This window comes from Centruroides sculpturatus, unplaced genomic scaffold (assembly GCF_000671375.1).
Source record: "Centruroides sculpturatus isolate CEXI.00-Female unplaced genomic scaffold, Cexi_2.0 scaffold1145, whole genome shotgun sequence".
In the NCBI taxonomy this organism is placed as follows: Eukaryota; Metazoa; Arthropoda; class Arachnida; order Scorpiones; family Buthidae; genus Centruroides; species Centruroides sculpturatus.
The window spans coordinates 24,647-37,952 of NW_019385332.1; the positions used below are offsets into that span (position 1 = coordinate 24,647).

The following is a 13,306-nucleotide window of genomic DNA, read 5'->3' on the forward strand; positions in this document are numbered from 1 at the left end:
TAGTCATAGACGATCATTGACTGTTGTGCATTGTACTTGAACAGTTGTACAGTACTTCCTAATGAGACATTTCATAACTGTACAAGAAATACGGAATGCAGTCTGTGACATCTTGCTATTGTTTTACAAAAATTCTATATTTTATTTGTTATTATATTTTAAATGCTGATTCATGATAAATATATATCATGAAGTTTCAATAGAAAAACTGTTATTATAGAATCGATAAGATTTCATGATAGTTTCATGAACATACGATGAATTACGTTATATATTTAAACAATTTTATAAATCTTTAAATCAATTAAATAACAATCGTTTAATAACATGCAAGAATTAAAGAAAGATATGCCGGATATAATCATTTATTTTGAGCGTAATAAAATTGTTTATTTATCAAAAATAAATTAGCATTTGACACAGTTATTTTATTTATTCAAATTGTACCTGTTACAGAGCAATATCCAGTTATTCAAAAGCATTCAAGAAAATACATGTTTCTGAATGCGAGAAACGATTAATTTTCTTAGTTGTGAGCGCAAACTTTTCTATATCATGACAATTTCCTTAATTTAATACGATAACTCGTCTTTTAATTTTTATTGTTTAACTTTGAAAATGTGGAATAAAGTGATCAATATTATATTAACATTTTTAGCACGTTCTTGTGTTATCTATAAAATATTTTGATACAAATTTACTGTCTTACAACGAACTATATCTTGCTGTTTCAGTCGGCATTAAGTTGACTAGCGGAAAAGTAGATGTGAGAATAAATCGCAATTTTTGCATTTTAAATTCTTGTATGTCTTTCAGGTTATTTCAACTTATGTTAATATGTACAAAACCGAAATGATATCAGAACTTTTTCAGGCATGGATCGAACGCTATAGGTTCAATGACAATTCTTTTATTTACTAGCCAATCAGATCCCCGGAACTGTGATTTCTTTTCACAGAGTTTGTGAAAGACACTATCTGCGTGCCATCATTGCCTAGGAATTTGCAAAAGCCGCAAAGTCGAATTATGAGTGCTTTATGAAGAATTTTAGGGAAAAAAATTGCCTATCGGCTGTACTACGTTTTACTACACGATGTGCAGATATTAAATGTAAGGTCTCATTTTGTTTTGTTTAGTAGAGGCGCCGTTGTCGCCGCAGATCGCCATGTTTGAAAGTCCATATCTTTGTCTGTTTTAGCCGATAAGCTTAAAATATTAAATCACTTATTTAATAGTTGTGTTATGTTCGTTTTTTTTTTCAATAACGTTTGCCCTAGTCATACCGAAACCTTGTATGGCGCAGTCGACAATGAAAACAACATTTTATTAACAAATTGTTAATAACAAGATTTTAGAACTTCGAAATATATATATTTAATTGTGATTTTAACACAATTGAATAATTAATTAAGGATAAACTATATAAGTTTATATTAAGACCACGAGCAGATTTTTATAAATAAAAAGTCCATTGAAATTATAAACACTTCATATTGGCAGTATTTAACAGTAAAATGTATTGACGAGACATTTATCGAACGATTAAGGGTGACGATTCCAATTCGAAGTAAAAATCCCAATATTTCTAAAAAATGATCTGTCCTGCATATGAAGAATGCAGTCTATCATTACTTTGCCCCATTGCAGGTCTAGCCGCACCCACAATGAACATCATAAAGAATATTAAAAAAATATATAAAATTTATTAATATGGCGTCATTACAATAAATTTTTCAACAATAGTTTCGAGTTGAATTGTCGAGTTGCTATTGTTGAGTGTAATGTTTCGCTGCGCCGAAAAAGTTGTTTCGCGAATTTCGAGAAATAAAATGAAGAAGAAAAGGTAAATTTAATCAGAAATTGTGTTTATTTATTCTTTAATATTATGTAAGAATTAATATAGTTTTTCTGTAGTAGGAGAGAAGATTCTGAACCGAGTGTTCAGGAAAATAAAGATTGCTCATTTCAGGTAAACCATTGATTTGTCTGTAAGAATATCGAAATTTTTTTTTTCAGTAGATTAACATAACGAAGATTTTTTGATTAATTTTAAAACGATAACGTTTGCAAACATCGATAATTTTTACCTTGATGTTTCGTAGAATGGCAAAGTTTCGCCTGCAACAAAATGTGACTTCTCGAATCTAGACGAGTCGCAGTTGCAAGCAAATAAGCAGAAGAAAGGAAAGTTTATGGGATTTTTAACTAATTTATTCCATAAATTTTTGTTGTGTTGTTGCATTTCAGGCGAGATTTCTGGTTCCGAAGTAAGTTTTCGTTCCTTCTGTCTTCCTTCCATTAGCAAATTTTATAAATAAATAATCATTTTTATAATTTTGTAGACTTACGAACCGGAAAAGAAACTCGCAGATTCAAAGCAAGAACACGACCGTTTCGATAAAGCCAAATATTATATTGGCAAGTACAAAATTACTAAAGAAATTGGACGTGGAAGTTTTGGGACTATTTATTTGGCTAAGACCAAATATTCTAGAAAGAAAAAGGCTTTAAAAGTCGTAAAGAAAGTCTCTTCTTCTAATCAGGTATTTTTTAACAAAAATTATCAATATTAAGGGGATTAAGAACAATTTCCGGAATATACACACTAATCACTAAATATATATATATATTAAAACAATAATAATTTTTAATAGTATATTGAGAATAAGAGTAATCAGTGTTTTATGAATTTACATTAGTAATATTTAAACAATATTTAAAATTTATATTTCGTGTGTAATCATCATTAATTTATTTATAGTTTGGTGAAATCCGGAGAGAAACAATCGTTTGGAATTGCGTGTCCGCCCATCCAAACATTGTCAGATTGATTCGATTCCTGCAAACTGACACAGCGTAAGTGTTTTTTCTCTTTTCTCGTGAGTTATTTATAATAATTTGTGCTCTGTGAAGTAATAAGTTTTATGTTTTAGCTATTGCTTTGTCTCGGATTTTGTCCAGGGAGAAACTTTGACCGAATTTATACAAAAGAATGGCCCTATACCGGAGAGAAAAGCAAAAGTGTTTGCCGCTCAAGTGGCCTCTGCTATTATGTATATTCATAGTAATGGTAGTTATTCGCTGTAGATTTATTTGCTTGTTTAGTCCAGAAATGTGTAAAGAGTGGCAAAGTAATGTTTTTATTTTGAATAGGAATAATACACCGAGACATTAGTTCAAACAACGTTATGTTAGATGTGTACAAAGGTGCACAAGTAATTGATTTCGGTCTATCCACAGTAAGCATATACATTGTAATATTCTTGAACTGTAGCTTTTTAACGATCTCTTAACTATTTTATTATTATTTTTTTCAGTACGAACAAAATCCAAGAGATTATTGTGGAACTTTATCATTTATGTGTCCGGAAATTCTCCAGAGGAAGCCTTACGGTAAAGACTTGTACTTTCACATTTGTACTTTCACATCATTGGATCATATTGTTGGATGTATTAATGAATGTATTGTTTGTAGATTTTTACTGTGACTGGTGGGCTTTCGCCATCGTGTTATTTCAAGCGTTGGTTGGACGAACTCCTCTAGAGATTTATGTGAAAGAAGCTTTCGATATTGATAACGTGTATTTATTGCCCCGTTACGACCGGATAAGAGGTAATGTATCAAAATTATTAATTCAATAATAATAATAGCAATATAAGATAATTAATATTAAAATGCGTTTGCAGCTGCTCTAAATGTGAAGGTGTCGTATCCTCCTGGGTTATCGGATGATGCCAGACATTTTATTTATGACCTATTGCAAAAGGTAAGATTATACTTAATTGTACTTAACAAATTCAGATTTGTCTCTCCCCGTTTTATGCACGAAATGACATTTATTTACAAACCGAAGCATGTAATTCTCTTATGTATCTACATTCGACTTTTCTCTGTTGCCAAAAACAATGATTATATACGGCAAATTTTGTGTTTTTTCTTGTATGAAAAGCATTCATTCAATTAATATCGTTAATTGTAATCATACGGTCTTTCTGTGGACTTTCATAAATCTGTTTATAATTAATTCACTGATGATATTCAATAAAATGTCGAAAACTCGTTTCATATCATTAAGTAAATGTTTAATGACGTGCTGCTAATTAGTTTAATAACATTTGTCTTATCGGAAATAACACACAGACGAAAATATAATCATTCGAATAGTAAATTTGAATTAATTACTTTTGTTTTCGATCATTTCAGGACCCGTGCAGACGTCCTCTAGAAGTAAATATAAGAGAACACGAGTATTTTCATAAAGTGCCTTGGCCCAAAATTGTATGTTTTATTTTCCAATATCGCATTTGAATGTCACTTTACGAAATAAAACAACTGATTTGTTTTTGTATTTTCAGACTTAGGGTTTTCGGCAGAATAAACTGAAAATGAAGTTCGGATCTTTCTTGAAATCAATGTGGAAGCCGGTTAAGAGGTACGTATTTCTATGCTCATTTAATCAAAGTTCGATTTAGCTGCGTCACTTTTTCGCCTCTCAAATTAGCACTAATTCGAGTGTGGCAGTAAACTAAAATTCCTCAAATATCAACATATAGTATTAAAATCTACACATAAATTTGAGTTCAGAAGTTATGTGATTTGACGAGAATCACATAATTTTCCCGTATTCTTTGGCGCTGTTTGGAATGCGGTATATCGAGATTTGACGGTTTACTCTTCATCCAAACAAGTGTTATATCCAATTCAATAAAGATATAAGTTAAAACTGAAAAACTAAAGATTTTTCAACGGTAAACTAAATTGAAAATCTTACTGATAAACTGAATAGAAATTTTACACTCTCACTTTATAAATACTAAAATTTACACAGTCGATGGTCCAGTTGTACAAACAACACATAATTAAATTACGACATGTACAAGACAAAACGTAGAAGCAGATTAATGCTATTGCGATGTTATATACGTAACTAGGCTTTTAGGGTCTCGGGCATTACATATGTATTATTGTCGATACTCTGTATTGGTCCAAATCTGAAATCCAGTATTGTATTTGGAAAGATCTTAAATCTTACAAAAAATCGTATCGTACGGCTTTACATTGTATACAGTTGTATAAATGTGCCTTATATTTCAATATCTAGCTAAGGCCTCAAATATTATGAAATCGCTAGTGATTTGATGATATATTTACCTAACAAGCGCCCTGTAAAGAAGAGACCTGAAAAGTCATTTTTCGCCTAAAATATTATTTTAATTGCCGATGCATCGAAACACAGTAACCAATATTATCGTGCGACAAGATAGACCTATGTTTCTCTTTTAATACTATGAGAAACTACACTATTTGCTTGTGTTTTACGCGTTTATTACGAAGATAGAAGACATTAACATAAGTAGAAGAAATTTATTTAAGAACCATAATTTTATTTAATCGGTTTATCAATTTATAGCATTTGCTCTCTATGAGACAAAATCCTGGGAATGTACTTGTCTCGTAACATTGCAAAATAACAAAAATGGATGTAAAGATAAGATTTTTAGTTACTCTGTTTAGTGAATTAAATATTAATACAGGATGGTTGTAAAACGTTGACATTCACAATAACTTATATTTAGTACGCAATAAATCACACAAGGCAGAAATGTATTTTCAGTTTCTTAATAACAAATAAAGTTATTATTTTAAAAATGATTAAGGGTTGTAGATGAAATTCTTAGTAATTTTTATTTTATTTTCACAGATCTTTTGTTTAATGCTTCTCACTGAAATTGACCTTTCATCGATTTTGACTGCCCGGATTTGATCTTTACCGATTTTGACTTTCCAAAATTTGATTTTACATCGATTTTCACTGCCCGGATTTGACCTTTACCGATTTTGGCTCACAAAAATGTGACCTTTTATCGATTTTGACTGTTCAGGATTTGACCTTAACCAATTTTGACTCTCCAAATTTTGACCTATAAACGATTTTGACTACGTAATTTCAAATATACCACATTATCGAACTTGACTACCGAATTGTGTCTATCTACTAAATTTGATTCCCGAATCGTTTTCATTCTCGAATTTGACGCATCCTGGTTCTGTCCATTACTTATTGTGTCTTGCGAACGGAAATTTGCTCTGAATTACGTCGAAATTAAAACATCTAGAAATTAATCTTCGGTATTTTCAATTCTGCAATTTTATCTAAAAACAGTACATTAAATGTCTAATAAACTCAAGAAACGTTAATACAGTAAAGAAAAGACTCATGGAAGCAATATCTCTGGAATAATTTGTGTCTACCGCAATTGTCAAGACAAAGTTTGCTAAATATTCGGAAACTGTACGTGCAATTTTTTATTACGAAAATGTAAATTTAAATAAACGTTGCTAAGTATTATTTATCGTTTTAGGTTATGGACAGTGGATTTTTATGTTTAAAAGCGTGTGAAAGTGCGAAGGAATTGATTTACAAAAGGATTTTTTTAAAAGTAAACATAAAGCAGTTGAAGAAGAAGGGCAATTTCAATTAATTAAAAACCCCTTCAAGGAGATATTTTCTCGATTGCATCAGCTTTAAGAATTTAAGAACGTAGATCCAGTCGAATTTTATCATGTGATGTAAATCGGAAAAGAATCTTTCTGTTTGTAAACATCTTCTTGTCTAATAAATGTTTTTATTTGATTTTGGTATTTGAAAGGTTAATTGAATAAACACTGTTTTTTAATAACATTACATCGTCGAAGAGAAAGTATATTCTGAGGAAAATTTAATACGATTTTTAGATTTTTTTTTTTATAATTAGGGCTGTGGAGTCGTGTAAAAATCTACCGACTCCAACTCCGACTCTGACTCCGGCTAAAACACCAAAACTTCACGACTCCGACTCCGACTTTGACTTCGACTCCACAGTACTGCTTTTTATTTCCTGTCCACGTCGTTATTTTAAAAAAATATTTTATCGTATGAATTCTTATCTAATAGCAGATTTTCTGATATTAATTTAATATATTTTAATGCCACGTACAAAACATTTTTTTCTTAAATCAATCAGTAAACCTATTTTAAATGATTGTCATAGGAAAACAGATTTTTCTCTTACGGTCTCTATTTACGAGTTACTAGTCTTAATACCATATACCATGCGTATTAAGTTTTAAAACTTAATGCTGGTGTTACATATACATCGATTTTCATCCAACTGTATAGTGCATTATCTGTCTATTTTAAAGCGATATCTTTATGACAATTTGCTATTTTGTCTGTCTACCACCAATTTCTTGATAAATTGCTTTATTTAATTATTTTTATGGTAACTTTTTAATTACATTTTAATTTCATCGGCTAATTTTATAGAAAAGGTTTACCCTGGAATTATCGAGAAACAATAATACTATTTAAGTTTCGGAAAGGGTCCTGGGATATTGGACAGGAAGGTGCACTCGAAGATGTGAGGCTTGACCAAATTTCTTGTAAATAAATACTGATTGTGATTTAAACTTATTTCTTAGTATTGTTTAAATGTCTGGCGAATGTTTGACTATACGACTTTCCAATACTTTGATTTATGCCTTTCTGTTCTACTTTAATAGTTGTAAAATATCCATGCACAAATCTGAATAGGTGCACATAAAATAGTATATAATCTGAGAACCAAAAATATGATAATCATGTAAATTACATAAAAGGTTATTTCTGTAATTTGAAGAGGTATAAGAGTGGTTTTAAGCGCACTTATTAATATCCTTTTTTCTTATATTCTATTATATCAATTGTCTTTCTCTTTACAAAAATTTCTCTCATTTATTAATGTTTCCTCTGGCATACCATACGAAACATTATGTTATATACTATATCAGGTATGTGAAACTGTATGAAGACAAACTAATATTCAACTATTTAAATACTATATACAGTTATTTTGAGACAAAAGACAAAATTAATAATTCATATAATTCACTTGAAAACGTAATAATTATTTCGTTAATTGTTTATATACTATTATTACGGAAACAATAAAGACGATTCTTGCGTTCTAAGACCTTTTATTTAGGAATTTTTATTTTAGATTTCCATTGAAATGATTTCGTACAGAAGTTAAATGCCCAGGAACACGCTTTCATCTGACGTGGAACATGAGAACTCAAATCTAAGGACTGTTAATATCGTTACGTAATTGATATTACATTTATTATTACAGAATTTAGCAACAGATATACCACAAATTACACGCTTTCTCTGACCCAGTTCGAAGTGCAATAACCTGTCCTCGGCGCCAGGTAAGTATTAATCCATCAATTGGCACGAATTTTACACCCAGAAAGGGGTGGATGAACAAGATCGACGAAGACCTGAGAAAAAGAGATGATGATGTAACGAGTGACGGTGTTTGAAGAGAACTGGTGGAAAGATAAAAAGACCTTAAAATATTTAGTCTGTGACCTAATACAGACTTCACTGTATTAAAGGTAAAGAAGAAGTAGCAGGAATTTCATTATTTAAAAATTGAACGGTTTTATCAGTCTCGTTACAACACATCGTTACAAGCACCCTCACCATAACATTAACAATTGAATCATTATCTAGTTTGTTCGTCACATCCAATCATTAACATATCACGCTTCGTTACCATAAATGACATCGTTATATGACACAAACACTGCTTCCCAAAATTCAACCCCTAGGTCCTCGTTTTGGGAAGTGGAAACGTCATTCGATGTTTTCGAGTGGTAGCGGCTAAAGAAACTCTGGTACACAAATACTTTTCCCACAAATATGAAATAGAATTTTGTTTGCATCAAAAGCAAATATTCCTTCTATGTTACTATTATCAATAAAATAATTACGTTTTCAGATAATTATATACGTAAACCTATAAGTATGCAAATAAAATTGAAGTTTATCGTACTAAATGTGCTTTGTAACATTTTCCAGTGTTTTAAAAACATTCTCCTTTGTTATTTGGATGAATTTTGACGCTTACTGTATATATTGACAATACGAAGTGTTGAATTAAATTAACCTATTTCTGTATATATTTTGTAAGAGATTCTTGATAATAAGCATAATTCAAAGCAAAGTTTTTTTAAAAAAAATCTGAATGCATTCGTGTTGAGTACATAAACTTGGAGTCAAATTACATGATGTATATAGCAAAGTATGTACCAAATGACGTATGAAAGAATTTATGAAAAATGAAAACTATATAACAAAACGATAGTTTTCATTATATATAAATAACCGTCTTAGAGAGGTTTACGAAAATTATATTTTTATGTATTTTGCATTACTTCTACTTACGAACAGTTAATACACTTTTACGAAGTAAATTTTACACAAGACATAATTTTAATAATCTCTTATAATGTGTTAGTTTGGTCACTAATCTTAATAAAAATCTATTTTAAGGTTACAAACAAATAAATTTTAGTTTTTAATATAGTACAAAAAAAGTAATCTAAATTTACGAATGCGTGTACTGTAAATACAGTACATACTTGTATATATTTTAATATGATTTTATGTGCTTTAAACGTTTATCTAGTGATATTACGACTTCAATATTTGTGGCGGACAGACGTAAAGTCGAATAAAANGTGAGCGCAAACTTTTCTATATCATGACAATTTCCTTAATTTAATACGATAACTCGTCTTTTAATTTTTATTGTTTAACTTTGAAAATGTGGAATAAAGTGATCAATATTATATTAACATTTTTAGCACGTTCTTGTGTTATCTATAAAATATTTTGATACAAATTTACTGTCTTACAACGAACTATATCTTGCTGTTTCAGTCGGCATTAAGTTGACTAGCGGAAAAGTAGATGTGAGAATAAATCGCAATTTTTGCATTTTAAATTCTTGTATGTCTTTCAGGTTATTTCAACTTATGTTAATATGTACAAAACCGAAATGATATCAGAACTTTTTCAGGCATGGATCGAACGCTATAGGTTCAATGACAATTCTTTTATTTACTAGCCAATCAGATCCCCGGAACTGTGATTTCTTTTCACAGAGTTTGTGAAAGACACTATCTGCGTGCCATCATTGCCTAGGAATTTGCAAAAGCCGCAAAGTCGAATTATGAGTGCTTTATGAAGAATTTTAGGGAAAAAAATTGCCTATCGGCTGTACTACGTTTTACTACACGATGTGCAGATATTAAATGTAAGGTCTCATTTTGTTTTGTTTAGTAGAGGCGCCGTTGTCGCCGCAGATCGCCATGTTTGAAAGTCCATATCTTTGTCTGTTTTAGCCGATAAGCTTAAAATATTAAATCACTTATTTAATAGTTGTGTTATGTTCGTTTTTTTTTTCAATAACGTTTGCCCTAGTCATACCGAAACCTTGTATGGCGCAGTCGACAATGAAAACAACATTTTATTAACAAATTGTTAATAACAAGATTTTAGAACTTCGAAATATATATATTTAATTGTGATTTTAACACAATTGAATAATTAATTAAGGATAAACTATATAAGTTTATATTAAGACCACGAGCAGATTTTTATAAATAAAAAGTCCATTGAAATTATAAACACTTCATATTGGCAGTATTTAACAGTAAAATGTATTGACGAGACATTTATCGAACGATTAAGGGTGACGATTCCAATTCGAAGTAAAAATCCCAATATTTCTAAAAAATGATCTGTCCTGCATATGAAGAATGCAGTCTATCATTACTTTGCCCCATTGCAGGTCTAGCCGCACCCACAATGAACATCATAAAGAATATTAAAAAAATATATAAAATTTATTAATATGGCGTCATTACAATAAATTTTTCAACAATAGTTTCGAGTTGAATTGTCGAGTTGCTATTGTTGAGTGTAATGTTTCGCTGCGCCGAAAAAGTTGTTTCGCGAATTTCGAGAAATAAAATGAAGAAGAAAAGGTAAATTTAATCAGAAATTGTGTTTATTTATTCTTTAATATTATGTAAGAATTAATATAGTTTTTCTGTAGTAGGAGAGAAGATTCTGAACCGAGTGTTCAGGAAAATAAAGATTGCTCATTTCAGGTAAACCATTGATTTGTCTGTAAGAATATCGAAATTTTTTTTTTCAGTAGATTAACATAACGAAGATTTTTTGATTAATTTTAAAACGATAACGTTTGCAAACATCGATAATTTTTACCTTGATGTTTCGTAGAATGGCAAAGTTTCGCCTGCAACAAAATGTGACTTCTCGAATCTAGACGAGTCGCAGTTGCAAGCAAATAAGCAGAAGAAAGGAAAGTTTATGGGATTTTTAACTAATTTATTCCATAAATTTTTGTTGTGTTGTTGCATTTCAGGCGAGATTTCTGGTTCCGAAGTAAGTTTTCGTTCCTTCTGTCTTCCTTCCATTAGCAAATTTTATAAATAAATAATCATTTTTATAATTTTGTAGACTTACGAACCGGAAAAGAAACTCGCAGATTCAAAGCAAGAACACGACCGTTTCGATAAAGCCAAATATTATATTGGCAAGTACAAAATTACTAAAGAAATTGGACGTGGAAGTTTTGGGACTATTTATTTGGCTAAGACCAAATATTCTAGAAAGAAAAAGGCTTTAAAAGTCGTAAAGAAGAAAGTCTCTTCTTCTAATCAGGTATTTTTTAACAAAAATTATCAATATTAAGGGGATTAAGAACAATTTCCGGAATATACACACTAATCACTAAATATATATATATATTAAAACAATAATAATTTTTAATAGTATATTGAGAATAAGAGTAATCAGTGTTTTATGAATTTACATTAGTAATATTTAAACAATATTTAAAATTTATATTTCGTGTGTAATCATCATTAATTTATTTATAGTTTGGTGAAATCCGGAGAGAAACAATCGTTTGGAATTGCGTGTCCGCCCATCCAAACATTGTCAGATTGATTCGATTCCTGCAAACTGACACAGCGTAAGTGTTTTTTCTCTTTTCTCGTGAGTTATTTATAATAATTTGTGCTCTGTGAAGTAATAAGTTTTATGTTTTAGCTATTGCTTTGTCTCGGATTTTGTCCAGGGAGAAACTTTGACCGAATTTGTACAAAAGAATGGCCCTATACCGGAGAGAAAAGCAAAAGTGTTTGCCGCTCAAGTGGCCTCTGCTATTATGTATATTCATAGTAATGGTAGTTATTCGCTGTAGATTTATTTGCTTGTTTAGTCCAGAAATGTGTAAAGAGTGGCAAAGTAATGTTTTTATTTTGAATAGGAATAATACACCGAGACATTAGTTCAAACAACGTTATGTTAGATGTGTACAAAGGTGCACAAGTAATTGATTTCGGTCTATCCACAGTAAGCATTATACATTGTAATATTCTTGAACTGTAGATTTTTAACGATCTCTTAACTATTTTATTATTACTTTTTTCAGTACGAACGAAATCCAAGAGATTATTGTGGAACTTTATCATTTATGTGTCCGGAAATTCTCCAGAGGAAGCCTTACGGTAAAGACTTGTACTTTCACATTTGTACTTTCACATCATTGGATCATATTCTTGGATGTATTAATGAATGTATTGTTTGTAGATTCGTACTGTGACTGGTGGGCGTTCGCCATTGTGTTATTTCAAGCGTTGGTTGGAAGAACTCCTCTAGAGATTTATGTAAAAGAAGCTTTCGATATTGATAATGTGTATTTATTGCCCCGTTACGACCGAATAAGAGGTAATGTATCAAAATTATTAATTGAATAATAACAATAGCAATATAAGATAATTAATATTAAAATGCGTTTGCAGCTGCTCTAAATGTGAAGATGTCGTATCCTCCTGCATTATCGGATGATGCCAGACATTTTATTTATGATCTATTGCAAAAGGTAAAATTATACTTAACTGTACTTAACAAATTCATATTTGTCTTTCCCCGTTTTATGCACGAAATGACATTTATTTACGAACCGAAGCATGTAATTCTCTTATGTATCTACATTCGACTTTTCTCTGTTGCCAAAAACAATGAATATATACGGCAAATTTTGTGTTTTCTCTTGTATGAAAGCATTCATTCAATTAATATCGTTAATTGTAATCATATGGTCTTTCTGTGGACTTTCATAAATCTGTTTATAATTAATTCACCGATTATATTCAATAAAATGTTGAAAACTCGTTTCATATCATTAAGTAAATTTTTAATGACGTGCTGCTAATTAGTTTAATAACATTTATCTTATCCGAAATAACACACAGACAAAAACATAATCATTCGAATAGTAAATTTGAATTAATTACTTTTGTTTTCGATCATTTCAGGATCCGTACAGACGTCCTCTAGAAGTAAATATAAGGGAACACGAGTATTTTCATAAAGTGCCTTGGCCCAAAATTGTATGTTTT

At 30.3% G+C, this 13,306-nt stretch overlaps 2 protein-coding genes across 2 annotated transcripts in view; both read left to right on the forward strand.

The window, feature by feature from the left end:
- Positions 1-1,756: 1,756 nt before the first annotated feature.
- Positions 1,757-4,997, forward strand: LOC111637749 (serine/threonine-protein kinase Aurora-3-like). The gene is made up of 12 exons (XM_023383312.1): positions 1,757-1,843; positions 1,915-1,969; positions 2,103-2,267; positions 2,343-2,543; positions 2,762-2,856; positions 2,934-3,070; positions 3,154-3,239; positions 3,318-3,393; positions 3,476-3,613; positions 3,688-3,767; positions 4,205-4,279; positions 4,357-4,997. The coding sequence occupies exons 1-12, from the start codon at positions 1,782-1,784 to the stop codon at positions 4,360-4,362; spliced, it is 1,176 nt and encodes a 391-aa protein (XP_023239080.1). The 5' UTR covers positions 1,757-1,781; the 3' UTR covers positions 4,363-4,997.
- A 5,774-nt stretch (positions 4,998-10,771) lies between these two features.
- Positions 10,772-13,306, forward strand: part of LOC111637750 (serine/threonine-protein kinase Aurora-3-like) — a 7,421-nt gene continuing 4,886 nt past the window's right edge. Inside the window, exons 1-11 of the mRNA XM_023383314.1 lie at positions 10,772-10,858; positions 10,930-10,984; positions 11,118-11,282; positions 11,358-11,561; positions 11,780-11,874; positions 11,952-12,088; positions 12,172-12,257; positions 12,337-12,412; positions 12,495-12,632; positions 12,707-12,786; positions 13,223-13,297. Of these exons, the coding sequence (XP_023239082.1) occupies positions 10,797-10,858; positions 10,930-10,984; positions 11,118-11,282; positions 11,358-11,561; positions 11,780-11,874; positions 11,952-12,088; positions 12,172-12,257; positions 12,337-12,412; positions 12,495-12,632; positions 12,707-12,786; positions 13,223-13,297 (1,173 nt within the window). The 5' untranslated portion in view covers positions 10,772-10,796. The remainder of the gene's footprint in view (positions 10,859-10,929; positions 10,985-11,117; positions 11,283-11,357; positions 11,562-11,779; positions 11,875-11,951; positions 12,089-12,171; positions 12,258-12,336; positions 12,413-12,494; positions 12,633-12,706; positions 12,787-13,222; positions 13,298-13,306) is intronic.